The sequence below is a fragment of the Nomascus leucogenys genome, chromosome 19, assembly GCF_006542625.1.
Source record: "Nomascus leucogenys isolate Asia chromosome 19, Asia_NLE_v1, whole genome shotgun sequence".
Classification (NCBI taxonomy): domain Eukaryota; kingdom Metazoa; phylum Chordata; class Mammalia; order Primates; family Hylobatidae; genus Nomascus; species Nomascus leucogenys.
The window spans coordinates 9,589,074-9,615,615 of NC_044399.1; the positions used below are offsets into that span (position 1 = coordinate 9,589,074).

Genomic DNA, 26,542 nt, shown 5'->3' on the forward strand with positions numbered 1-26,542 from the left:
ATTGTGTATTGGTTCAAACTAAACTCTCCTCTTTGTTTTCTGGAGTTTTATTCTGTTTAGGTTCTTTCTGAAAAAAATGTGTGAAGCGAGCCGGGTATGGGGGCTCACACCTGTAATCCCAGCACTTTTGGGGAGTTGAGGCAGGAGGATCCCTTGAGCCCAGGAATTTGAGGTGGCTGTGAGCTATGATCACACCACTGCACCCTAGCCTGGGCAACAGAGCAAGACCCTATCTCAAAAAGCCAACATGTGAAGTGGCCACTCTGACAGTGTGTGTGGTCCAGACAGACCCAGTAGTGTGCTGGGTGACCCTGTGGCCGCAGTGCTCGTTCCCTTCCTGTGGCAGGGAGTGGCTGCAGAGAGGTAGGATTGAAAGTGGTTTTCCAGCTACTCTGGAAGAAGTGCTTGGAAGTCGCTTCCATTATTTCCTTCCACTCCTGGCCCAGGATTACAAAGTACATCATGGAGCCACAGGCTTCACTCTCCTTCCTTCTTTTCCTTCCCAACTCTTGAAACTAAAGGCTGCCATATATCCTTAGAAAACACAGCCCCTGCCCACCTCAGAAAGTCTGATTTGTCCCCAGGGGGTCCAGACCCTCACCACACAAAAGGTCTGATTACGGAGCCTCCTCCTAGAGGGAAGTATTAGAGCCGCAAGTGCGATTATCCCTCTCGTGGCAACTGACGACTTCTCCTGCCTCATTATTGCCAGAAAGGAAAAAGAAAAAAAAAAAAAAAGCCACGGATTCTCTCTTCTGGGAGGCACTTGGCTTCGACAGCCTTACGCTCTCCCATGTGCTCACACGTGCACGAGCGTGCCCCACTCCTGGGAACAGAGAATGCTCTCACGGATCCACCAATGTCAGCAGGTGTCCAGGCAACGTGTGTGAGTGGGGACACGTGGCTCTAGGTCTTTGGAACAGCAGAGGAAAGTGTCTTAGAAAGGGCTGTCAGGGAGGTGCAGGGAACCTGAGCCAACAGCAGCCGAGGGAGGAGGTCCATGCCTGAGTGAGGCTAGGAGCCCCCTGGCCCACAAGGAGAGACCTGGGAACACACGTGTCAGGAGGAGGGCAACAGCAGGACTCTGCCCCTTTCCTAAGAAAACACCCAGCATTTCTCAGAGCCAGCGGTAGACAGTGTTTTCTCAGATCCTGTGGCGTTGTAGCATCTTCGAGGAACTCTCATACTGTGTCCGGAATTAGTGGGTTCTTGGTCTCACTGAATTCAGGAAGGAAGCCGCGGACCCTCGCCGTGTTACAGCTCTTAAGGTGGCGCGTCTGGAGTTTGTTCCTTTTGATGTTCGGATGTGTTCGGAGTTTCTTCCTTCTGGTGGGTTCATGGTCTCGCTGGCTCAGGAGTGAAGCTACAGACCTTCGCGGTGAGTGTTACAGTTCTTAACGGGGCGCGTCCGGAGTTGTTCATTCCTCCTGGTGGGCTCGTGGTCTCGCTGGCTTCAGAAGTGAAGCTGCAGACCTTCACGGTGAGTGTTACAGCTCATAAAAGCAGTGTGGACCCAAAGAGTGAGCAGTAGCAAGATTTATTGCAAAGAACAAAGCTTCCACAGTGTGGAAGGAGACCCGAGCGGGTTGCCACTGCTGGCTCGGGCAGTCTGCTTTTATTCTCTTATCTGGCCCCATCCACGTACTGCTGATTGGTAGAGCCGAGTGGTCTGTTTTGACAGGGCGCTGATTGGTGCGTTTACCATCCCTGAGCTAGACATAAAGGTTCTCCACGTCCCCATCAGATCGGTTAGATACAGAGTATGGACACAAAGGTTCTCCAAGGCCCCACCAGAGCAGCTAGATACAGAGTGTCGATTGGTGCATTCACAGACCCTGAGCTAGACACAGGGTGCTGATTGGTGTATTTACAATCCCTGAGCTAGACATAAAGGTTCTCCACATCTCCACCACACTCAGGAGCCCAGCTGGCTTCACTCAGTGGATCCCGCACCGGGGCTGCAGGTGGAGCTGCCCGCCAGTCTCGCGCCGTGTGCTCGCACACCTCAGCCCTTGGGTGGTCGATGGGACTGGGCACCGTGGAGCAGGGGGTGGTGCTCGTCGGGGAGGCTCGGGCCGCAGAGAAGCCCATGGAGGGGTGGGAGGCTCAGGCATGGCGGGCTGCAGGTCCAGAGCCCTGCCCTGCGGGAAGGCAGCTAAGGCCCGGTGAGAAACTGAGCACAGCGCCCGTGGGCTAGCACTGCTGGGGGACCCAGTACACCCTCCGCAGCCGCTGGCCCGGGTGCTAAGCCCCTCATTGCCCGGGGCCAGCAGGGCGGGCCGGCTGCTCCGAGTGCAGGGCCCGCCAAGCCTACGCCCACCCGGAACTCCAGCTGGCCCGCAAGCGCCGTGTGCAGCCCAGGTTCCCGCTCCCGCCTCTCCCTCCACACCTCCCTGCAAGCTGAGGGAGCCGGCTCTGGCCTTGGCCAGCCCAGAAAGGGGCTCCCACAGTGCAGCGGTGGGCTGAAGGGCTCCTCAAGTGCCGCCAAAGTAAGAGCCCAGGCAGGAGACGCCGAGAGCGAGCGAGGGCTGTGAGAACTGCAAGCACGCTGTCACCTCTCGATACTACAGAAACCAGAGACACATGGCCGGGTGCGGTGGCTCACGCCTGTATTCCCAGCACTTTGGGAGGAAGAGGCGGGCGGATCACAAGGTTAGGAGTTCGAGACCAGCCTGGCCAATACGGTAAAACCCCCGTCTCTACTAAAAATACAAAAAAATTAGCCAGGCGTGGTGGCACATGTGCCTGTAATCCCAGCTACTCAAGAGGCTGAGGCAGGAGAATTGCTTGTACCTGGGAGGTGGAGGGTGCAGTGAGCTGAGATCGTGCCACTGCACTCCAGCCTGGGCAATAGAGTGAGACTGTCTCAAGAAAACAAAGAAAGAAACTGGGAGACACGTTTGTGGTCACTTAAGATTTTTCCAGACAACAACATGCGTCATTTTTGCCTTTGAGGTGTGTTTCTTTCTGCCTCCATTCGAGCCACAGTCCTATCCTGGCAGTGAGCAAATCCCACACGTACTTCTGAGCAGGACGCTGAGGCTCACCTGCAACGTGGGGCAGCCAGGAAGATGCCTGAGGAGGTGCCAGCCACGCAGGAGGCACCGGGACAGACTCGGGCTGGGCTGCAGTCTGCAGCAACACCCACCCCTCCACTTCCAGGCACAGCCCCTCCGTCTCACAGGACAGAGACAGGGCCAGCTCAGCGGCTGGTACACACTGCTTTATTTGTTCTTTTTATTATTATTTTTAAGTTCACCTACAGCTGCAGTACACACACACCGCTTTATTTGGCTAGCTGCTATTCAGAAGATACTTTTCTGAATTCAGGAAAATTTTTTTTAAAAACCTGAGAACAATTCCTGTAACTTCTTAGCTTTGATGAAGCGCATTTACTTTGACATTGATATAGCTTGTAACTACTTTTGGAATTTTTTTCCCCTAACACTTTGATCTCATTAAGGGTATTACGCCTTTTCCACCAGAAAATGCAGAGGTATCATCTTTTTCTTGGAAACCAATTGAAAGCGTCCCATTTTAACAAAATGACATAAAATTACAAACATTTACATGATTAAATTCAAAGCCTGATCCATCTAGTGATAAGAAATAAAATGTTAACTTATTTTTAAAGATGTATTTGCATTATTAAAATACAGTAACGACTTCCATCTTTATATCAAAAGAAACAGTTAGGCTTGCATGAGCAAGGGCTCCCAGCTCTGGGGAGGGTTTGAGCCATGCCCTTGCGGGGGCCGCTCCAAGCTCCGACTTCAAAAGTTGGAGTTTCCCAGCTGCGAACAGCTGGTCAAAGGCACTCTCAAAAGTTCAAGGAAATGGCCGTTTGCGGATGGCCGCAGCAGGCCTGTGGGTCTGGGGACAGCGCCAAGGAGCTGGCCTTTGGTTCCTGAGATGCTCCTGCTCTGTCTGCCGTGTTCTAAGGACGTGCGAGCTGGAGCTCTTCTCGGGAAAAAGAAAACGCTGGGGAGGCCTCCGTGTTGGCGGGTCAAGCCAGATAACCAGGCTTGTACTGGCTTCAGCAGAAGCCGCGCTGTTTCCTCCTTCCCCCTCTGTCTCCTTCTTTCCCTTCTGTCTCCTCCGTCCCCCTCTGTCCTGATGCCCTCCAGGCTGCTGGGGAGGAGCCTGCCGCCTGCCTCCTGCCTCCCTAGACCGCTGTTCTCCCCACAGTTCTCCACCGGAGCTGTCCCCCAGCAGGCCGCACCTGGGTCCAGGCTCCAGACCTGCTCGCCCACAGAGGAGTCCCCTCTAGCCGGAGCTCCGCCCCCTGTTCCCACGGCGTCCTGGGCAGGTCAGTTTTCCCATCTGTCAACCAGGAACATTCCAAGGCTCTTCCTGCCTCACTGCTGTGGTTTCCCATCTTCCACCCAGGCGGGAAGAGAATTTAAAAGCCCCGCAGGCACTGGCCAGGCTGCCTGTGAGAGGGAGAACCGGAAAGCCAGTGTCAGGCAGACCCTCTCCCGGTTGGACCTGGGCGCTGGCTCCCCATAGGGAAGGCAATACTGTGCCTGGGGCAAGGGAACAGCAGTGGCAGCAGTTCCAGATTGTCAGAGCTGGGGAGGGCCTCCAAGAGCTGCCAGAGCTGATTTTCCAGAGAGGGAAACTGAGGCCCAGAGAGGCAGTGACGAGCTCTACCGCCCACTGCAAGGCAGATCAGAGCTGGGGTTCTCGCTCCTCAAAGTGCAGCTGGGGCTTCGGGGCTTGGAGCTGGTTAGACGCACAGAACCTCAGGCCCTGCAGTGTCAACAGCACCCCCAGGCTGCTCATTAGGGAGTTAAAGTTGAGAAGCACTAAGCTGACCCGGCCACCCCTGGAGAGATGGGCCTGAGACTGAGGGAGCAGCGCGGGTGCACCTTCCACAGCAGAACCTTCCGGAAGTGTTGTGGCGCGGATGCCAGGAGGGGCTCGCTTGTGTCACCTAGTCCTCGTGAGCCCTCCCCACTGTGCAGAGCGGGCAAACAAGAGGGGCACGCATTTCAGGCTCCAGAAGAACTGGGCAGGCTCCCCGCATTGGGGAAGAGGGGCCGGGGGCCCAGGCCCACTCACCTGTGAGTCTACACAGCTCATCGCCCCCACCAGCAACCATGGCCGCCAGTGGCTGGCCCAGGTCAGCATAGTCTGAAAGTGGATTTGAAAGGTCAGCTTTGAATATCCGGGAGTGACTGCGTTTTGGAGGTGGTTCAGCTCCTGCTAGAGCTCTGGGCGAGCAGGGGGTGCCCCAGCCAGCAGGTGCCTCCGATGCCCGGCGGGGGCGGGGCATGCTGTCCTCAGCGGCAGTATTCCCGCTCGATGCTCGCCATCAGCCTCTCTTCCGAGTGGTCGTAGGAGATGGCTGCCGGCCTCTCGGGCTTCTTGCGACTGCTGCCTGGGGTTCTGTGGGTCAGAAATGGGACAGGGTTGTCAGGAGGCAGGACAGTGCCTTCACACTCATTTCCCCTGGCCACCACAGTGGCTCCTAGTGGGCCCATCCTGAAACCCAAACCGAAGCCTTTGCCCTGGGGACACCCTGTGGCTCTCTCGCCCAGCACACATCCACCAGCAGGCTTCTACTGCGTCCGCTTCATCTCCCACAACGCTGAGCCCTCGCAGAGTGGAAGCCAGCACCTGCCCTGTTTGAGGGAGGACGGGCTCTGGGCTGGGAAGACGGAGCTTGAATCCCAGCTCTGCGGCTCACCCACGCGCCTCAGGCAAGGCCAGTGCGTCTCCGAGCCTCTGTGTTTTTTCTCAAGCACACAACTTTATTCATGAGGTGTTCTGAGGCATAAGATAATGCATGGGCAGCGTGTGATGTGGAATCAGGCACACCACAGCCTTAATCGATGGGAATCACAGCCAGGCGCAATGGCTTATGCCTGTAATCCTAGCACTTTGGGAGGCCGAGGTGGACAGATCACTTGAGGTCAGGAATTCGAGACCAGCCTGGCCAACGTGGTGAAATCTCATCTCTACTAAAAATACAAAAATTATCTGGGTGGGGTGGCGGGTGCCTATAATCCCAGCTACTCAGGAGGCTGAGGCAGAATGGCTTGAACCCAGGAAGTGGAGGTTGCAGTGAGCCGAGAATGAGCCTCTGCACTCCAGCCTGAGTGACAAAAGTAAGACTCTGTCTCAAAAAAATAAATAAAAAATAAAAGGGAATTACGGTCATGTTGGCTGCTTGCCGACATCGGTCCGTGCTTGTACCCTCCTCTGGGGTCTCACAGGAGCTGCTCATTTTGGGGAACCACACGTTCAGGATCCCGCCAGTCCCTCAGCCCACCTGGGAGCCCAGCTGAGAGAGACCGAGGCCAGGACTCCTGCTCCTGCTGCCTGGGCTCCAGAAAGTGGCTGCGCCGGCCTGGACCCTGCTGGCTCGTCCTGCTCTCCCAGACCTTTGGACTTTGTGTGGACACCTGGATGGTGCTGACTGCCCCCGGACCTGCCACGGTTGTGTCAAAATGTGCGGACCTTTGCAGGAGGGAGTCCCAGGAGCCCAGGGCAGGGTGTGAAGCCTCAGTCAGGCTTGGTGCTGCCTCCTGGAGATGCTGCCTCGGAAGGGGGTGTGCAGGTCTGCCGCTGACAGGGTCCAGGAGAGGCAGGCCAGCTGCCCATGGCCAGGTGTTGGACGCTGCCCTCCCAGTGGCCAGCCAGGAACTCTGGGCAAGGGGAACACCGCCAACTGCTCTGCCACTTGCCAGACATTGGGGTGAGCCGCCCCCCATTTCCCGGCCTGGTTCCCCCTCTGCGAGCCTAGGGGGCTGGGCTGGATGGACTTAAATGTCCCTCTGACTACTGTGGTTGCACTCCTACTGATGCTCAGAGCACAGCCTCCGGGTCCCCGTCTGGCTCTCTCGGAACTCAGGGCAAGAGCTGGGCCCCTGACACAGCCACTTGACTTCATCCCCCAGAAAGGATCAGCATCTAGCAGAGGGCCTCCAGGCGTCCAGGGGACACACTCCTCCCATGTCCCAGAGACGTCATGCCCCTATTGACCAGCTGGCTCCAGGGACCATACTTATTAGCACCGCCCGCGGCCAGTGCGCAGAAACAGCTGCATGGTCACTGTTGATGCCTGCAGGGCTCCTGGCACACTGCCTGTCCGTGAAAGCACTGAAGGCAATACGTGTTCCTTGCAGCCCTGAGACACAGTGGAAACGCAGACGTTCTGGAACCAGGCAGATCTCACCTGGCTCTGCCACGCAGTCGCTGTGTGACTGCGGGCAAGGCATGCACCAGGCCTCACGCCCCTGTGGATAAAACCCAGCAGCTACTCCACGAGGCCAGCCTGAGGGCTGGACCAGGCGCCATCTGCGGTGTGTCTACCACAGAGCTGGGCACTAAGGAAGCACTCAACAGAAGTCGCTGCGATGCTGTTAGTTTCGCAGTGGCTCATGCCTGGCCCGGCGCAGTGGCTCATGCCTATAATCCCCAGCACTTTGGGAGGCCAAGACGGGCAGGTGGATTGCTTTGAGCTCAGGAGTTCGAGACCAGCCTGGCCAACATGGTGAAACCCCGTCTCTACAAAGAGTACAAAAATTAGCCGGACATGGTGGCACGCGCCTGTAGTCCCAGCTACTCAGGAGGCTGAGGCTGGAGAATCACTTGAGCCTGGGAAGTGGAGTTTGCAATAAGCTGAAATTGCGCCACTGCACTCCAGCCTGGGCAACAGAGCAAGACCCTATCTCAAAAAAGAAAAACCAACCAAACAAATAAACAAACAAAAAAAAAACAGAGTAAGGGACCAGCAAAGCACCCAGTACAGAGGAGAGACCCGGTCACTGCCCTTCCTGTTTCCCACCATCCTCCTGGGCTCCCCTGAGGATTGTTGGGAAGAGGAATGGGCACGGGACGCCCAGACACCATCAAGGGCAACAGTGTTTCCTGGCCAACAGGAATCCCAAGCAGCACTTCTGGACCTGGGGACCCCCACAGGAATAAAAGCCCCTCTGGGCTCACCAGGCAGCCCCCCGCTTGCCTATGGATGTGAAGCTGAGCCCTGAGGGAGGTGGCCGTCCAGAGTCACCCAGCCATTCTCCTCACTCGTCCTGTCCCACTCAGCACCCGACATGCCCTGTAGGTGGAATCTTGGGGAGAAAGGAAAGCAGGGACTTGCGCATGGGAAGCTGACGGGCAGCCCTGGGGCTGGGGTGGGCAGGACGGCAGGCAGTCCTGGGTCTGCGAGGGGCCAGGCTCCACTGGGCTTCACAGCCAACCCTGCCCTGTCTGCCTGGCAACACTCCACCAACACCATGGGGCAACTGGTGGGGCTTGGAGAGCCAGGTGGGGCCATAAGCTCTTTCCTTCCCCTGCTTGGGTGGGGGCACACAGATAAAAGGGAAAAATTGATCCTAAAGGGATTCTTGGGGAGTCTCCCCACTCTTGAGGGAGTCAAGAAATGAATGTTCATTTAAATTCTCATTCACTGTCAGGTTTTCCATCAGCAGGGATTCCTAAAGCCATGCTTTTTTTTTTTTTTTTAGACAGGATCTTGCTTTGTCACCCAGGCTGAAATGCAGTGGCGGGATCACGGCTCACCATAGCCTCCACTTCCCAGGCTCAAGCCATCCTCCCACCTCAGTCTCCTGTGAGCAGTTGGGACCCCAGTCATGTGCTACCACGCCTGGCTAATTTTTGTATTTTTTGTGGAGACGAGGTCTCCCTATGTTACCCAGGCTGAAAGTCACGAATTTCTTAAAAAGAAAAGGACCTTTCCAAGGAGAATCACTCCAAGAAAAGAAAGCAATACGCTTCTCCAGAGAGAACAAATCCATTTTAATTGGGCCTCAGAAACCCACATGTTAAATGAGGCAAGAACATTTGTGTTATTCTATTGGGTCTAGAATTTTCTTTTTCTTTTTTTTTTTTTTTTTGAGATGGAGTTTTGCTCTGTAACCCAGGCTGGAGTGTAGTGGCACACTCCATGATCTCGGCTCACTGCAACCTCCCCATCACAGGTTCAAGGGATTCTGCTGTCTCAGCCTCTCAAGTACCTGGGAATACAGGCACGTGCCACCACTCCCAACTAATTTTTATATATTTTTAGTAGAGACGGGGTTTCACCATGTTGGCCAGGCTGCTCTCGAACTCCTGACCTCAGGTGATCCGCCCACCTCGGCCTCCCAAAGTGCATGGCTGCTCCCCTCTGCTGCTTCCTCAGGGCCCTCCCGGGGGAAGGACCTGGCATTGTCAGGATGGTCGGGACTGGGTCAAGGCCCACATGCCCCAGGCTGACATAAAACAATCCTGTCAACAAGCGTCTGTGAAATGCTACCATGTGCCTGGAGCTGTGAGGGACCAGACCCGAATCTGATTCCTTCTGTGATGAAGCCTGGAGAGAAGAGAGGGGACAGGGCAGGACCACATCACGTGGACCTACTACAGGAGAGGCCACATGTGGGAGGGGCTGGGAAGTTGCACCATGCGGGAGGAGGGACACTAGTTTGACCAGGAAGGGGATAGAGTATGAGGGGGAGATGTTTAAACTGTGCTTTGAAGGGTTTCTTCTTTGATATTTTATTATGAAAAATTTCAAACATACTGAAAAGTTAAAATTTGCAGATTCAACAATTAAGTTGAATTTCCTGGGGTGGAAAGTCATCCCTGGAGCAGACAGACAAGGCCTGGGCTCTGGGGTTGGGGGATTTTAAAGGAGGAAATGAGACCAGGCTCCTCGCCTGCTACCTTCAAGGGTGTTCAGCGTGGTTCCCTGGTAACATGCCGTGGAGCTGCAGGTGGGCCTGCTGCTGGCCCTGGGCTGCGAGTTCCTTAAGGGCTGTGTCTTGTTCCTAGATCTGGCCACAGCGCACAGCATGGCACCTGAATATTTTTCAATGAGTTACGGCGCAAATAGGAAATGGGTTGGGCATGCCCTGGTCTGATCCAGGTCATGGCCTTTTTTAGGAGGAAGAGCAAAGCTGCGGTGAGATGGTGAGCCTTCTGCAATCTCCTTGGCAGGACCTTCCCTTGAGGGCTAGGGCTTTGCATTTAGAGGGAGCTGCCTCTGGAAACCTCGTGAGGACCTGGAGGACAGGAGGGCTCTGAGGCTGGCTGGAGTCAACAAAAAGAACCCGTGGCTTCTGGGAGAGATGTGCCTCCCCGGTACTTACTCAGAGACACTGCTGCTCCCCAGATGGCCCTCTGTGCTCTGCTCTGCACACACCTTGAGAAAGATGAAATGAAGAGACATTCAAAGATTGTCAACAGTGCAGCCTGCCTAAGGCTTTGGCTTTGTGTGGACAGACGATGGCCACCACTTTCAACCCAGGATCCATAAGCCTGGGAGCTGGAAAGGCTCTCGAGCTGTCAAGTTCCATCCACTCATTGCACCGGCAAGAAAACGGAGGCTGCAAGAAGAGAGCGACTTGGAAAGCTCACGCACAGAGCAAGTGGCAGAGCCAGGGCCAGACTCGCTGCCTCCCAGATGACCACCCATGTGAGGGTTGTTTCTCACCTCCAGGGATCATGTGACCCACTGCCACCTAGCAAGGACACACCCCGTGTGTCACCTCCAGGGGTCATGTGACCCACTGCCACCTAGCACGAGGACACCCCGTGTGTCACCTCCAGGGATCTTGGGGCCCACTGCCACCTAGCATGAGGACACCCCATGTGTCACCTCCAGGAACCACGACCCCGACCCCACTCAAAACATTGCCCAGAACCCTCTCCCTCCCTCACTGAAGTGCTTTCTCTTCATAAGGCAAGGACGTGTCTACACAGCACGTGGCTGCCATGGATTGTATGCTCCGACAGTCCACTTGCCTACCCGTGCAGTGCCAGAACCACCCTGTCTCATTCCTGGCATCAGGCAAGTCTTGCTGTCCGCTAAAGCATGTCTTCCTGGCTTCTTTCTTTTTCCAAGAGAGTCTTGGTGATTCTTGGCTGTTGGCACTTCCATGTAGAGGTGCTCCTCGGCTTACAATGGGGTTACGGCCCGAAGAAAACATTGTAAAGTGGAAAAATCCTATGTTGAATCATCAAAATCAGGGACCATCTATACATGTATTATAATCAGCTTGTCATATTTGGGGGAAAAAAACCTTGGGGATTTTTCTAGGGTTGTATTAAACTACAGATCATTTTAGGGGGACTTATAGCCTTACAATAATGAGTCTTCAAATTTATAAGTAGGGAATATCTATTCATTTAGGACTCCTTTAGTGTCTTCTAAGAAGTTATCATTTTCCCTATAGAGATACCATGGATATCTCTTTTTATTTTATTTATTTTTGAGACAGAGTTTTACTCTTGTTGCCTAGGCTGGAGTGCAATGGTGCGATCTCAGCTCACTGCAACCTCTGCCACCCGGATTCAAGTGATTCTCCTGCCTCAGCCTCCCGAGTAGCTGGGATTACAGGTGCCTGCCATCACGCCCAGCTAATTTTTGTATTTTCAGTAGAGATGGGGTTTTCCCATGTTGGCCAGGCTGGTCTCGAACTCCTCACCTCTCAGGTGATCTGCCCACTTTCGCCTCCCAAAGTGCTGGGATTACAGGCATGAGCCACCGTGCCCAGCCAGCAATGTTATCTTTTTAAAATAAAATTTTCTACCTGCTTGATGCTTCAGAAATGATGGCGATATATACATTTTTTAAAAAAATTTATTTCTTTTTTTTTGAGACAGGGTCTTGCTCTGTTGCCCAGACTGGAGTGCAGTGGCCTGATCATAGTTCACTGCAGCCTCTACCTCCCAGGCTCAAGCAACCCTCCCATGTCAGCCTCTCGTGTAGCTGGGACTACAGGCTCCTGCCACCGTGAACAGCTACTTTTTCATTTTTTGTAGAGATGGGGTCTCACTATGTTGCCCTGGCTGGTCTTAAACTCCTGGACTCAAACAATCCTCCCATCTCAGCCTCCCAAAGTGTAGGGATTACAGGCGTAAGCCACTGGGCCTGGTCAGAGATATATGAATTTATCTTGTGCTTAGCAGTCTTACTGAATTCTCTTATTAGTTCTAGTAATTTATGGATTCCTTTGGATTTTCTTATTTCCCATTCACATGATCTGGGGATAATGACCATTTGATTTTTCCCTTTCTGGTCCTTATACATTTTTTCCCTAACCTTTCTGCACTGGCTGGGACCTCCAGTAGTACAGTGAAAGGAAGTGATGATGACAGTCATCTCCATCTTAATCCTTTATTAAAAGAAAAAGTTTCCATCACATCATGACTGAATATGATATTTGCTGTAGTTTCTTCTCCGGCTATCTTTTATCAGGTCCTTGTCTCTCTATGTTGTGTTCTGGGTCATTTCTCTCTCCCTCTCTCCATCTCACCGATCCTCTCTTCATCTCTGTCTAATCTGTTAAACCTATACCATTGATATCTTTCATTTTGCTTATTATATTTTCCATTTCCAGATGTCCTATTTGGTTCTTTTTCAAATCTTCTAGGTCACTTTCTATAGTCCTTGTCCTTTGCAGGTGTTTTCTTTAAACATAATAAACGTAGTTGATTATAATCTGTGTCTGGTGATCTTAGTAACTGAGATCTTCATTGGTATATTGTTGTTTATTGTTTCTTCTAAGTCTTCACTTGGTTTTTTGGGGAGGTGGTAATTTTTTGTCATTGGCAGCTTATCATCCTTGAAAAATTCCCTATGGGTATTCTTTGAGGCCTAAGAGGCCTTCCTCCAGAGGGGGGATGCATTTGCTTTTGCCAGGCACATAGCAGGCATCCCCGGTCTGAAACCACTTTAAATTAAATCTATACTTTGAAGTATTTTGGACCACCCAGGTGATGAGAATTTAGGCTGCAAACATAAGAGGTGCCTGGGTTGAGCTTACAGCTTCTTAGAGCTTGCAAGATCTTTCTGTTCAAAGGAAAAAACTTTTAGGTAAATAGGTGTACACGACTACAAAGAAACCCACTCCAGCTGCATGTGCTAGTCAACCAGTTTTTGGTTCGTAAATATAAATGGTCATAAAAGGACTCACAAACATTTAAAGCGGGAGGGCGCATGAAAGAATAATCAAGATGAACCAGCTAGGCATGGTGGCTCACTCCTGTAATCCCAGCACTTTGGGAGGCCGAGGCGGGTGGATCACCTGAGGTCAGGAGTTCCACACCAGCCTGGCCAACGTGGTGAAACCCCGTCTCTACTAAAAACACAAAAATTAGCAGGGCATGGTGGCGGGCACCTCTAATCCCAGCTACTGGGGAGGCTGAGGCAGGAGAATTGCTTGAACCCAGGAAGCAGAGGTTGCAGTGAGCTGAAACTGCACCACTGCACTCCAGCCTGGGTGACAGAGCGAGGCTCTGTCTCAAAAAAAAAAAAAAAAATTAAATTTTTAAAAATTAAATAACTAAAAGTCTCCAGGAAGGGATGAGCAGGTGGAGACAGGCCACCTACAAGAAACCAAGAGTCAGGTGGCCTCACCTGCTCATCAGTGACACTGGAAGCCACTGTTATAATGGCTGCAAAGGTATAAGAGAAAGCTGTTTTGAACTCGGAATTTTAATTACAAATAAACCATTAATCAGGTATTAAGAAAATGAAGATATTTTCAGACATACAAAGACTTAGAGTTTATATCCTATTACCCTTTCTGCAGAAAAAAAATTTATTTTTATTTTGTTGTTGTTGTTGTTGTTTTTGTTTTTTGAGACGGAATCTTGCTCTGTCACCAGGCTGGAGTGAAGTGGCACAATCTTGGTTGACTGCAACCTCAGCCTCCTGAGTTCAAGTGATTCTCCTGCCTCAGCTTCCCGAGTAGCTGGGACTACAGGCGCCTGCCACCATGCCCAGCCAAGTTTTGTATTTTTAGTAGAGACGGGATTTCACCATGTTGGCCAGGATGGTCTCGATCTCTTGACCTTGTGATCCACCCACCTCAGCCTCCCAAAGTGCTGGGATAACAGGTGTGGGCCACTGCGCCTGGCCGAAAAAAGTATTTAAAAAAAATTTTTTTTTAAATCATAGAAGATAGAAGTTTCATGAGCCTAATGGAATTAACCCAGGAATGCAAGGTAGTGGAAACTTCCGGATAATGTGTAATAAGGCCAGAAAGCAACCTGTCAATGTCCAAAGTTCCCATGACATAAATTGAGCGATCAGAGTAGCTGCCCCAAATATCTGAAGAGCTCATGTGTAAATAGGCCACACTTCTTCTGCCTGTCCCAGGGGCTCAGTGTGTCCGCACTAAAGGGAGGTGGGTTGTGTTCAACACAGAGGACTAAGTCAGAGCTGCCTGCGAGGGAGAGGCTGCCCCAGGAGGCAGTGAGATGCCTGTCACTGAAGCCAGACAGTGGCTGGGTGATCCAACAGCTCATGCCCCCCATTAGAATTCAAAATCAAGGCCAAACACACACCCTGAAGTCACGCACTTCTATTTCTAGGGTCACTGTGAACGCTCAGCAGGTGAGGAGGGGGAGTGCAAGGGTGAGAAGGGATCACGACAACAGCGTCTTCATGCTCCCGTCTCCTCACCATCCAGGCCTTGGTGTACTTGGTTCAACACCAAGGAGCTGTCCAGGGTTCCCTCCTCTCCCAGCCCGGCCCAGTACCCTGTGACGGGTGTGGCTTTGCCTTGACCTCTATCGCTGCGCTCCCCGTGCTGAGATGGAGAACGTGTTTTATTTTTATTTTTTACTTTTTTTAAGATGGAATCTTGCTCTGTCATCCAGGCTGGAGTGCAGTGGTGTGATCTCAGCTCACTGCAACCTCTGCCTCCAGGGTTCAAGCGATTCTCCTGTCTCAGCCTCCAGAGTAGCTGGGATTACAGGTGTGTGCCACCATGCCTGGCTAATTTTTGTATTTTTAGTAGAGGTAGGGTTTTGCCATGTTGGCCAGGCTGGTCTTGAACTCCTGACATCAAGTGATCCACTCGCCTCAGCATCCCAAAGTGCTGGGATTACAGGTGTGAGCCACTGTGCATGGCCTATTTATTTATTTGAGACAGGGTCTTGTTCTGTTGCCCAGGCTGGAGTGCAGTGGCCTGATCGTAGCTCGCTGCAGCCTCAACTCCTGGGTTCAAGCAATCCTCCCATCTCGGCCTCCTGAGTAACTGGAACTACAGGCACATGCCACCACACAAGGCTAATTCTTGTATTTTTTGTAGAGACGAAGTCTCCCTCTGTTGCCCAGGCTGGTCTGGTACTCCTGAGCTCAAGCGATCCCCCCACCTCAGCCTCCTAAAAAGTGCTGGGATTACAGGCATGGTGAGCCACCATGCCCAGCCTGAGAACCTTTTCTGTTTGTTTGTTTTGTTTTGAGACAGAGTCTTGCTGTCATCCAGGCTGGAGTGCAGTGGTGTGATTTGGCTCACTGAGAGGTGACAGCCTGCTGGCAGTCCTCACAGCCCTTGCTCGCTCTCGGCGCCTCCTCTGCCTGGGCTCCCACTTTGGCGGCACTTGAGGAGCCCTTCAGCCCACCGCTGCACTGTGGGAGCCCCTTTCTGGGCTGGCCAAGGCCAGAGCCGGCTCCCTCAGCTTGCAGGGAGGTGTGGAGGGAGAAGCGCGAGTGGGAACCTGGGCTGCGCACGGCGCTTGTGGGCCAGCTGGAGTTCCCGGTGGGCGTGGGCTTGGCGAGCCCCACACTCGGAGCTGCCGGCCCCGGGCAATGAGGGGCTTAGCACCTGGGCCAGCGGCTGCGGAGGGTGTACTAGGTCCCCCAGCAGTGCCAGCCCACCGGCGCTGCGCTCGATTTCTCACTGGGCCTTAGCTGCCTTCCCGCGGGGCAGGGCTCAGGACCTGCAGCCCGCCGTGCCTGAGCCTCCCACCCCCTCCATGGGCTCCTGTGCGGCCCAAGCCTCCCCGACGAGCGCCAGCCCCTGCTCCACAGCGCTCATCCACCACCCAAGGGCTGAGGAATGTGAGCGCACTGGCAAGGGACTGGCAGGCAGCTCCACCTGCAGCCCCGGTGCGGGATCTACTGGGTGAAGCCAGCTGGGCTCCTGAGTCTGGTGGAGACGTGGAGAACGTTTATGTCTAGCTCAGGGATCGTAAATACACCAATCAGCACCCTGTGTCTAGCTCAGGGTCTGTGAATGCACCAATCGACTCTGTATCTAGCTCAAGGTTTGTAAACACACCAGTCAGCACCCTGTGTCTAGCTCAGGGTTTGTGAGTGCATCAGTCGACACTCTGTATCTGGCTACTCTGGTGGGGTCTTGGAGAACCTTTGTGTCCACACTCTGTATCTAGTTCATCTAGTGGGGAGGTGGAGAACCTTTATGTCTAGCTCAGGGATGGTAAACGCACCAATCAGCGTCCTGTCAAAACAGACCACTGGGCTCCACCAATCAGCAGCATGTGGGTGGGGCCAGATAAGAGAATAAAAGCAGGCTGCCCGAGCCAGCAGTGGCAACCTGCTCAGGTCTCCTTTCATGCTGTCGTGGCTTTGTTCCTTTGCTGTTTGCAATAAATTTTGCTACTGCTCACTTTTTGGGTCTGCACTGCTTTTATGAGCTGTAACACTCACCGGGAAGGTCTGCAGCTTCACTCCTGAAGCCAGCGAGACCACGAGCCCACCGGGAAGAATGAACAACTCCAGACGTGCCGCTTTAAGAGCTGTAACACTCAAGATGCGATGAAGGTCTGTAGCTTCACTCCTGAGCCAGCAAGACCACAAACCCACCAGAAGAAAGAAACTCCGAACACATCTGAACATCAGAAGGAACAAACAACTTCAGATGTGCTGCCTTAAGAGCTGTAACACTGTGAGTCCGCTGCTTCATTCTTGAAGTTAGTGAGACCAAGAACCCACCAATTCCGAACACAACTGCAACCTCTGCCTCCCGGGTTCAAGCGATTCTCTTGCTTCAGCCTCCCCAGTAGCTGGGATTACAGGCACCTGCCCCCACGCCCAGCTAATTTTTTGTATTTTTAGTAGAGACGGGGTTTTCACTATGTTGGCCAGACTAGTCTTGAACTCCTGATCTCAGGCCATCCACCCGCCTCGGCCTCCCAGCATGCTGGGATTACAGGCGTGAGCCACAGTGCCCAGCTCTGAGAATCTCTTAAAGCTAAGGCAGAACGTCCAGCCAAGCCCAGGGCCTGTCACAGTGGACACTGAGCTGCCTGCTGCTGCCCTTCTGAAAGGGCAGCGGGACCCTTGCAGCAGGGGGCTTGGAATGCCTGGCGTAGGGACCTGACTTTGCACTGCTTGCTAACCTGAAGATACTGCAGCCTCAGGGCAGCCTTAAGGATGGAATGCCATCCAGTGTGTGAACGGCCCCCCAGAGTGGATGCAGGAGGAAGCAATTTCCCTGATGGCTCAGGCTTGCTGTTTCTGTTTTCACCTGTGTTTTTCTCTGCCTGAGATTTTATTGTGTGGCCCTTTATCTGGCCAATTTAAGCCTTGAACTTACTTTCTCAGCTGAAAAGCATGAGACTCCCAGTACACACAAGCTTGCTGAAGCAGCGAGGGGGAGCTGGTATGAAAAGCGAAGACACAGCAGCCCCAGGCGGTGGCTCCAGCCTCCTGCAGACAGGCTCCTCTAGGGGGCTGCTCCACCTGAAGATCACTGAGACACCTGGACGTGGGGAGCTGGCGGCGCCTGCGCTGGGGCCCTGGGAGGTGGGCTGAGTTCAGGACCAGTTTGTGTGTGCACCTGTTTGTACGTTTGTGTGCGTGTGAGGGGTGTGTGTCATCCCTTGAAATTCTAGGGGGGCTTTGGAAAGACCAAACCACAGCTAAACAAGCAGCAGAAAACATACGAGAATGAACTGAATAAGATAATCTCTTAAAGTTTTTGACTCTTAAAACCAAAGTTTTTGTGAAAATTAAAGTTTCAAAGGTTACTTTTTTTTTTTTTTTTTTTGAGATGGAGTTTCGCTCTTGTTGCCCAGGCTGGAGTGCAATGGTGCTATCTCGGCTCACTGCAACCTCCGCTCCTGGGTTCAAGCGATTCTCTTGCCTCAGCCTCCCGAATAGCTGGGATTACAGGCATCCGCCACCACACCTGGCTAATTTTTGTATTTTTAGTAGAGTTGGGGTTTCATCATGTTGGCCAGGTTGGTCTCGAACTTCTGACCTCAGGTGATCCGCCTGCCTCAGCCTCCCAAAGTTCTGGGATTACAGGCACAAGCCACCGCACCCGACCCAAAGGTTACTTTTTAGAAAATCCACTGCATATTTATCAAAAACAAAAATATGCAGTGGATTTCTTCTCCTGAAAGAGTTCTTCCATTAACTCTTAATTTTTAGCAGCTTAATATGTATGTATGTACACATACCAGTTATATGTGTAATTGACAAAAACAATTCCATTCCTTTTATTCCATCGTATGGATACACTTCTCCCTTCCTCTTTAAGAATTATCGTTCTTTGAAGCCCAGGTTTGGTTTGTTTGGCTTTTCTGTTTTCTTAAGGAAACTTGAACACGTACAGTAGAGAAACTCCTACAACGGCTCTCCTGGACCTGACCCAACTTTCGCAATTTTGCTAGTCTCGTTCCGTTGCTCACCACCAGAGGGCACTGTTCTCCCCACACAGAGGCCAAGCTCCCAGTGCCCTGGGGAAGCTCCACTGCAGGGCTTTGCAGGCAGCAGAAGCTGAGCAGTGCAGGTGGGCTCTGAGTGGGAGAGTGGTGCGGGTGGGCTCTGCGTGGGGGGGATGGTGCAGGTGGGGTCTACGCGGGGGAGCACTGCAGATGTGTGGGAGTGGTGCAGGTGGGCTCTGCGATGAGACCTGTCTTGCATGGCTCCCATGACAAGGGGCTCTGGGAAACCCCCCTGGCTGCGGGCTGCCAGTCTGGGGCCTGTCTCCACTGGGAAGGCCTTGCCTTGAAGGAGATGTTTCCAAAGCCGTAGGGAAAAAGGCAAGGGAGACCCAGAGAGGCTGTCACTGGACTCAGGGTCTGAGACACTTGCCCATGCTAGCAGGGTGTGGATTGCAGTTGGCCTGACCTCCAAACAGGCACGCTCCCACTGGCCCTGCCGATGTGGGTGAGGTGAGGGTCACACCCTTGTACTTGGTTTGAACCCTAGTCCTGCCAGGGGACATAGACAATCACCTTGCTGGGCCCCAAAGTCCTCCGATGTAAATCAGAAGGTGGGACTGAACCATCTGTGAGGTCCCTTAAGCTCAAGTCACCTTGGATTTCAGCAATAGAAAGAAATGACAGCGGTCTGCCATTTACTATCAAGAAACAGAGCTTGGTGGGAATCGGAATGGGTGGCCTTGGGCAGGGGGCTGCTTTCCCTGCTGGGTAATGGGCTCACGGCATTTAGGGGCAGAAGGGCCTCTGTTGTGCACAAACCACTGCTCTGACCCTCCTCCCCGGAGTCTAGTTAGGGTCATGCCCCAGCCCTATGGGACTCAGAGCTCCAAGGCTAAGAGGTCTTGGTCAGCATCTCTCAGAGTGCATGGGCCAGCATCATCCTGACCATGGCATTTCCACACCCTGCTGTGCCCAGTACTCAGCAGCAGCCACCATGGCCTCTCAGCAGGGCAGGAAACGTGAGGCTGTACCCCTGACCGTGATGCAGCCAGGCTTCTAATCACCTACAGCAGCCGGCAGCCAGGGACCATGAAGCGAGACAGCCTCTGAGGCTGCCCGCTCCTCCCCCGGGTCAAGGCACTGGGCTTCTAACATTTTCAAATCCTCTTTTTATAGAACTCCAGAGAGGACAATTCTTCCTTCAGTTTTTGATATTCTCCATGTTCCAGGCTTGGCATCCTTCCCCACCCATCCACACGCTCTCCCTCAGCAACTGTACTCTGGTATGGCATCCGCCACTATCCAAATGCTGATGTCTGCGAAATGACAGCTCCAGCTCCAACCACTTTTTGCAGTTGACAGGAATTTCAGACAGCCCACGGAAATTATGCACCTAGGACTCAAAACTCAACTTGTACAAAACTAGGCCCATCCCGTTAATAGCATTCTGAATCTTCTCAACTGCACAAGCAGGGAATCTTGGATTCTAGAAACTCGCTTTCCCTTGCTTGTCACACTCAGTGGCTTACCTCACTTCCTCCTCTACCTCTTACCTGGATTCCTCCCTTACATGGGCTCCTGCCCCCATGCAGTCTCCCCGAGTACAACCTCCCCCGCCACTGTGGATCCTTCTATTACACAGGCTGAGAAGACATACAAGAAACTGAGAAGCTGCTTATCTCTGGAGAGGGGAGCTGGGGAAAGAGTTGGAGAACAAGGAGGAAGGGAAACTTTCTTTGTAATGCACCTTTTCTTTTTTTTTTTTTTTTTGAGACGGAGTTTCGCTGTTGTTGCCGAAGCTGGAGTGCAATGGTGCAATCTCGGCTCACTGCAACCTCTGCCTCCTGGGTTCAAGTGATTCTCCTGCCTCAGCCTCCTGAGTAGCTGGGATTACAGGCGGGCGCCACCACGCCCAGCTAATTTTTGCATTTTTAGTAGAGATGGGGTTTCACCGTGTTAGCCAGGATGGTCTCGATCTCCTGGCCTCGTGATTCGCCTGCCTCAGCCTCCCAAAGTGCTGGGATTACAGGCGTGAGCCACCGCGCCTGGCTGCAGTGCACCTCTTCAGTGTCCCCTCGTGTGCCTGTGTATTACCTCTTCTAATTTTTAAACATTTAAAAATTATGAAACACAGAAAACTTCACCTACCTCCCCACTGCCTACAGGACAGTTCAACCTCTGAGCCTGGAATCCTGTGAAAACGTGATCCAAACCCGTCTCGTTGGTTTCTGCTCTCCACATCGCCTGGCTGAATGACACATAAACTCCAGGCTGTTCAAAAGTGCTTCTGGGCCGGGTGCGGTCGCTCATGCCTGTAATCCCAGCAATTTGGGAGGCTGAGGCGGATGGATCACTTGAGGTCAGGAGTTCGAGACCAGCCTGGCCAACATGGTGAAACCCCGTCTCTACTAAAAATACAAAAATTACCCGGGCATGGTGGCACATGCCTGTAGTCCCAGTTACTCAGGAGGCTGACACAAGAGAATTGCTGGAACCTGGGAGGCGGAGGCTGCAATGAGCCGAGACTGCGCCACTGCACTCCAGCCTGGGCAAGACAGAGTGAGACTCCATCTCAAAAAAAAAAATCAAAATCGTTTCTGGACCTCTGGAGTTGTTTTTTTTTTTTTTGAGACGGAGTCTTGCTCTGTCGCCCAGGCTGGAGTACAGTGGCCCTATCTCGGCTCACTGCAAGCTCTGCCTCCTGGGTTCATGCCATTCTCCTGCCTCAGCCTCCCGAGTAGCTGGGAGTACAGGTGCCCACCACCGCGCCCGGCTAATTTTTTGTATTTTTAGTAGAGACGGTGTTTCACTGTGTTAGCCAGGATGGTCTCGATCTCCTGACCTCGTGATCCGCCCGCCTCGGCCTCTCAAAGTGCTGGGATTACAGGCACGAGCCATCACGCCCGGCCTGGAGTTTTCTACACATTGTTTAAGCTCTACCCTTTGTCAACTGCTGGAACACATTAGTGATACTTTAGAACCAACTCAGACACCAGATCCACTGGAAGACTTCTGCCTCGGGTGGGATTCCCACGCCTCCGTGTGTGCAGACACACTGGAGCATGCCTTTCCAACATGCTTCCACGGGAACTTGCAAACGCGCATTTACGCACCCCTTCCCAACACGGTTATGAGCTTTTTGGGGGTCCGCACCATCCTTTCTTCTTGTCCCCTGGAACAACTGAAGTATCACTCACTGCCATTTAAATTTGTGTTCTTTGCTACACACTTGAACACAGGCAGATAGTCACCGTCTTCAGGACAGTGACTTTGTTTTGCTGCAAGTCCATTAAGTTACCCATCACCTTGACGTCCTTCTGTGGAGCTGCTGCCCCGCCAGGCACTCACTGCAACTGCTCTCTTTACACCGTGAGTTCCATAGCAGCTGCATGCCAGGATTACTGGGAAGTCCTGGCTGGGGTAACAGGCAAGAAAGAATTATCCGGATGCTCCATGGCTACAGCAAATGGAACCTTTCCAAAAATGGTGGATGACAGAGTCCCTCAGCCTAAGGTGAGGACACTATTGCCTGAGACTTTCTTGCAAAACAGAAAAATTCTCAGATAACGTACTTCCCTTGACCTTGAGTGACCGAGGTTTATAGGCAGAGGGAGGAAAACAGTCTGAATTACCACCTGCTAGTAAAAATACTGAATCTGGCCAGGCACAGTGACTCACGCCTGTAATCCCAACACTTTGGGAGGCCAAGGCAGGGGGACCACCTGAGGTCAGGAGTTCAAGAACAGCCTGACCAATATAGTGAAACTCCATCTCTACTAAAAATACAAAAAAATTAGCCAGGCGTGGTGGCGTGCTCGTGTAGTCCCAGCTACTCGGGATGCTGGGACAGGAGAATTGCTTGAACCCGGGAGGCAGAGGTTGCAGTGAGCCGAGATTGTGCCACTGCACTCCAGCCTGGGCGACAGAGCAAGACTCTATCTCAAAAATAAAATTAAATTCAAATTAAAATTTTGTGTCTACTTGATTAAATGAAAATTTCTTCTCCAAGAGTTCCTTCAAATTTCACGAGGGCATCTAATGCTCAAAACCTCCTCTTATCCAGCCCATTCTGGGACTAAGATTTTCTGGTGAATTCCACGTCCAGCAGCGCCATCCCTACCGCCATCCACTACTGCTGCGCTGTAAAAAGAGTCTTCCTACAAGAGCTGACTGCACCGCACTCCTTGTGTCCTATTCTCCATGAACTCCAGCCCAAGGCGCCTCCCACTACTCTCTGACCCATCTCTCACCAAGGACCTTGAGACCGCCAAGTGGCTCAATTCGACCACCAGCTCTCAGGCTTCCCGCATATATCCCACCAAGCAGCACTTCCAACAGCTGAGCATGCCCTCCGTCCTAAGCACCTTCCTCCCTTGGCTTCTGGATGCTGCGTTCTCTTGGTTTTCTCCCCTTTACTGGCTTTTCTTTAGGATGCCCCTATCTCCTCAACCTTTGAACAGCGTGCTCAACCCCTGGCCTCGTCCCACGTTAGTTCACATACATGAAGCTCCCAGGACAGAGCCCGGTGCCCATCCATGCTTCCTAAGCACACGCTGGCAGCATCGTCACTGGTGATCCCATCTAATCTCATGGGTTTAAATCCTTCCATGTTCTAATGGCTTCTAAAGAAACTCCAAACCTGACCTCTCCCCTGAATGCCAAACTCTTACAAAGATCTACTCACTTGACATTTCTGTTTGGATGTCTGACAGGCATCTCAAATTTAACATACTGAAAACCAACTTCCTGGTTAATGACACCCCAAGCCTGCCCCTTCCACATTTTCTGTGTCTGTTCGTGGCAGCTGCATCCCTCCAGCTGCTCTGGCCAAGAACTCCTGGGTCAACTTTGATTCCTTTCTTCCTCACACATCCCAGTCATCACCCCACTAGTAAGTCCATAAGCCAACCTCCCCTCACCACCACCCGCCAACCTGGTCCAAATGACCCCACATCTCACTTGGATGACTGCAGAAGCTCCCCTCCCCCAGCACAACCTCAGCTTCTGTGCCTGCCACCTCACTCCCGCTTTCTTCACTCCAGAGAGACTCTGTCTCAAAAAACAAAAACAAAACAAAACATAATATTCAGAATGATGATTCAGGGATAAACAGTCTCTAAGACATTCCCCGTCAGCAGTGGTCAAAATTTTTAAATGTGAGTGCTTAAAAGAATAACTTTCACTCGAGTTTGATGTTCTCTTATGAAGAATATGTCTCTCCTCCAAAATGCTAGTTATGAAGCTATAAAAGGTTTCCTTTCCTCCTTTCTTCCTAAAGAAACTAAAAGTAGTGTTATTGGCCGGGTGCAGTGGCTCACAGCTGTAATCCCAGCACTTTGGGAGGCCAAGGCGGGTGAATCACCTGAGGTCAGGAGTTCAAGACCAGCCTGGCCAACATGGTGAAACCCCGTTTATGCTAAAAATACAAAAATTAGCTGGGCATGGTGGCGCACATCTGTAGTATGTAGGCATTATCTAAAAATAATGAACTGGACCCAAGGGCTCCCTTACACCTCGAATAATCTGTGATTCCAGGATTCATTCATTGATTCAAGAAACATTTATGGTGCAGAAAATACATACAGTCAGCTGGGTGAGGTGGCTCACGCCTGTAATCCCAGCCCTTTTGGAGACCAAGGTGGGCGGGTCACTTGAGGTCAGGAGTTCGAAACCAGCCTGGCCATCATGGCAAAACCCCATCTCTTCTAAAAATACAAAAATTGGGCATGGTGGCAGGTGCTTGTAATCCCAGATATTCAGGAGGCTGAGGCATGAGAATCGCTTGAACCTGGGAGGCACAGATTGCAGTGAGCCGGGATCACACCACTGGACTCTAGCCTGGGCAACAGAGTGAAACTCCATCTCAAAAAAAAAAAGAAAAAAAAGATACACCGCACAGTTCACACCCAGAAGGGCAACTGCAGCTGGCTGACCTCCTCAACAATTCCTGAAACCATTTCCTCTGCAAGCCTCTCACCACCACTGTCTCCGTTCAGGACTCAGCCATCTGGACCACTGCAGACTCCCCCACCCACACACACAGGTGGTCATGTTATCCCTAGTCTGACTCTGTCCAGTTCATCCTCCCCCAGTTATCGGTGTGACCTTCCTAAAATACAAATTGTCGCAATCCTTACCTTTCAGATACCCACAGCTTTCATAGTAATCCAAACTCACTAATGTGGAATACCCTTGGCGTGGCGCTCTGCAGCCTGGCATACTCTCTTAAGACCACTCTGACCCATGCCCTGGGCACCAGCTGCCCCAGCCACCAGTGACATTAGGCATGAAGTTCTCTCTGCACAGAACTTGCTGCCTGGATCACGTCCACAAACCCTTCCAGATTCAGGACAACTTCCAAATTCATCCCTCCGGGAATGCCTACCTGCCTCCCTTGGGATTAGCCGCTTTCTCCTGCGGCCTTTTGATACGGATCTCTCATGGCCCTGCTTTCTACTTTCCCCCATCGAGCTGCAGACTTCTTTAGGGCAAGGGCTATGCCGTGTGGCCTCATCCCTAGCACCCACAGCGGGACCGGTGCTCAAAGGATAGCTGGAAAATGACTTAAAGAGCCAGCAGTCACCATGATGAATAATATCAGCAAATCAGAGGGCACAACATCCACTCTTGCTATTTGCCTCTCATTTTCACCTCTGAGTTTCCAAAGCACTTGAAAATGAACACTAAAATTAACTGCCTCCTTGCTATGTGTGAATTCCTCCCAAATTTCTCAGCTATTTGTCCAGTCAGTGTTATATAACTGCAGGCTGATGTGGTATTAAAGGAATCTTGTTATATAATTCAGCCCTACTCACTGCAGCTCGCTTTTCCTTTTTAAAGACCGTAAGGGAGAGTAGCAGGGAACCAGGGCCAGGGGGAGAGAGCTCTGTGCACTGTCGCCTGGGGCTGTCCCTCTCCCCCACCCTCCCTGGGGCCTTTTCAGGATTCCTCGGTGCGGAGGCCACCCAGGAAGGCATCTTCCTCGGCCCCCAGCGGCTGCTAAGCAAAGCCTCCGGGACCCCAGGGAGGAGGACGCGGCCTTTGGCATCCTCCCCGAGCCCGGGAGCAGATGTTAAAGATCTTGTTCATTCAGCTCTGCTGGAGCGAAGACGGTTGCCAGAGTGCTCGTTTTATTGTTTTTTTTTTTTTTAGAACAGCAGGACTGTTATTACGAGTATTCAGGGAGAGAGAATAGGAAGCGCAAAAGAAATTCCGCAGCATCTTAAAAATAGCAGTAACATGAGAATTGCCTGCCCAGCAAGACAAAGATCCGGATCGGTAGGCGCGGCAGGGAGCTTCTGAGCCACCGTCTGGCGGCCGTGCCACCACCCCCGGCGCCCCGCTCCAGGGCGGCCCGAGAAGGCCAGGCGGGGGCGCAGGCCCGAGGGGAGCCGGGAGCCCGGCGCGCTACGCCTAGAGGTGTCCTTCCCCGGCCGCTCCCAGTGCGATCGCCTCCAGGCCTGGACACAGACCCGGAGACGGGGCAGAGAGAGAGGAAACCCGGGGGCCCAGGGGCGGGGAGGCCGGGGCAGCGGGGAGCACGCAGGTCGGAGGCTGGAAGGGGGCGCAGCGCGACCGGCGCCCACGGCTGGGGCGGGGACGCGCGGCCGGTGAGTGGGGTCCCCGCCGTCCCCCGAGGCCCTGCGGCTCCCACACTCACCGCGCTCCCCGCGACCGCGGTGGGTCGGGGCCAGGCTGGGTGGCGCGGGGCGGGCTCTGGGGGGCCCCAGGCCACCGACTCGGCCAGCAGCTCGTCCAGCAGGCGCAGCGTCTCGTCCCTGCCGTCGGGGGGCGCCACGGGGCTGGGGTCGCGGCCGGGCGCCTCCTCCGCGGCTGCCCCCGGGGCCTCGGCTGCCGCCACCGGCACACGCCGCCCGGTCCCGCCCTCCAGGGCTGCCGCTCCGGGCCCCGCGGGGAGGCTCTCGGGGCTGCGCCGTCGCCTCAGAGTCCGGCCGCTCCGGCTGCTGCCGCTGCCCATGGCGCGCCCGCCGCCTCCGGGACCGCCGAGCGGGCCCCGGTGAGGGGGCGCGGCCGGGGGCGGGGACGCTCGGGGGGTGCGGCCGGGGCGGGCTGCAGAGGGAGGCGCGGGGCGAGGCCCGGGAAGCGGCCGCAGCCAGGGGCTAGGACGCCCGGGCGGGGGTCGCGGCCCGAGGGTGGGGGT

At 53.3% G+C, this 26,542-nt stretch overlaps 1 protein-coding gene across 2 annotated transcripts; it reads right to left on the minus strand.

The window, feature by feature from the left end:
- Positions 1-3,223: 3,223 nt before the first annotated feature.
- CYS1 (cystin 1) lies at positions 3,224-26,542 on the minus strand. 2 transcript variants are annotated; one of them, XR_004027029.1, is made up of 4 exons: positions 26,042-26,542; positions 10,104-10,156; positions 5,065-5,391; positions 3,224-4,433 (listed from the first exon to the last, which is right to left on the minus strand). XR_004027029.1 is itself a non-coding variant. In XM_004092818.3 (3 exons), exons 1-3 carry the CDS (start codon positions 26,357-26,359, stop codon positions 5,286-5,288), a joined length of 477 nt encoding a protein of 158 aa, XP_004092866.2. In that variant the 5' UTR covers positions 26,360-26,542; the 3' UTR covers positions 3,224-5,285. The 2 variants fall into 2 exon arrangements, 1 of the variants encoding a protein (XP_004092866.2); XM_004092818.3 differs by having other exon boundaries at positions 3,224-5,391.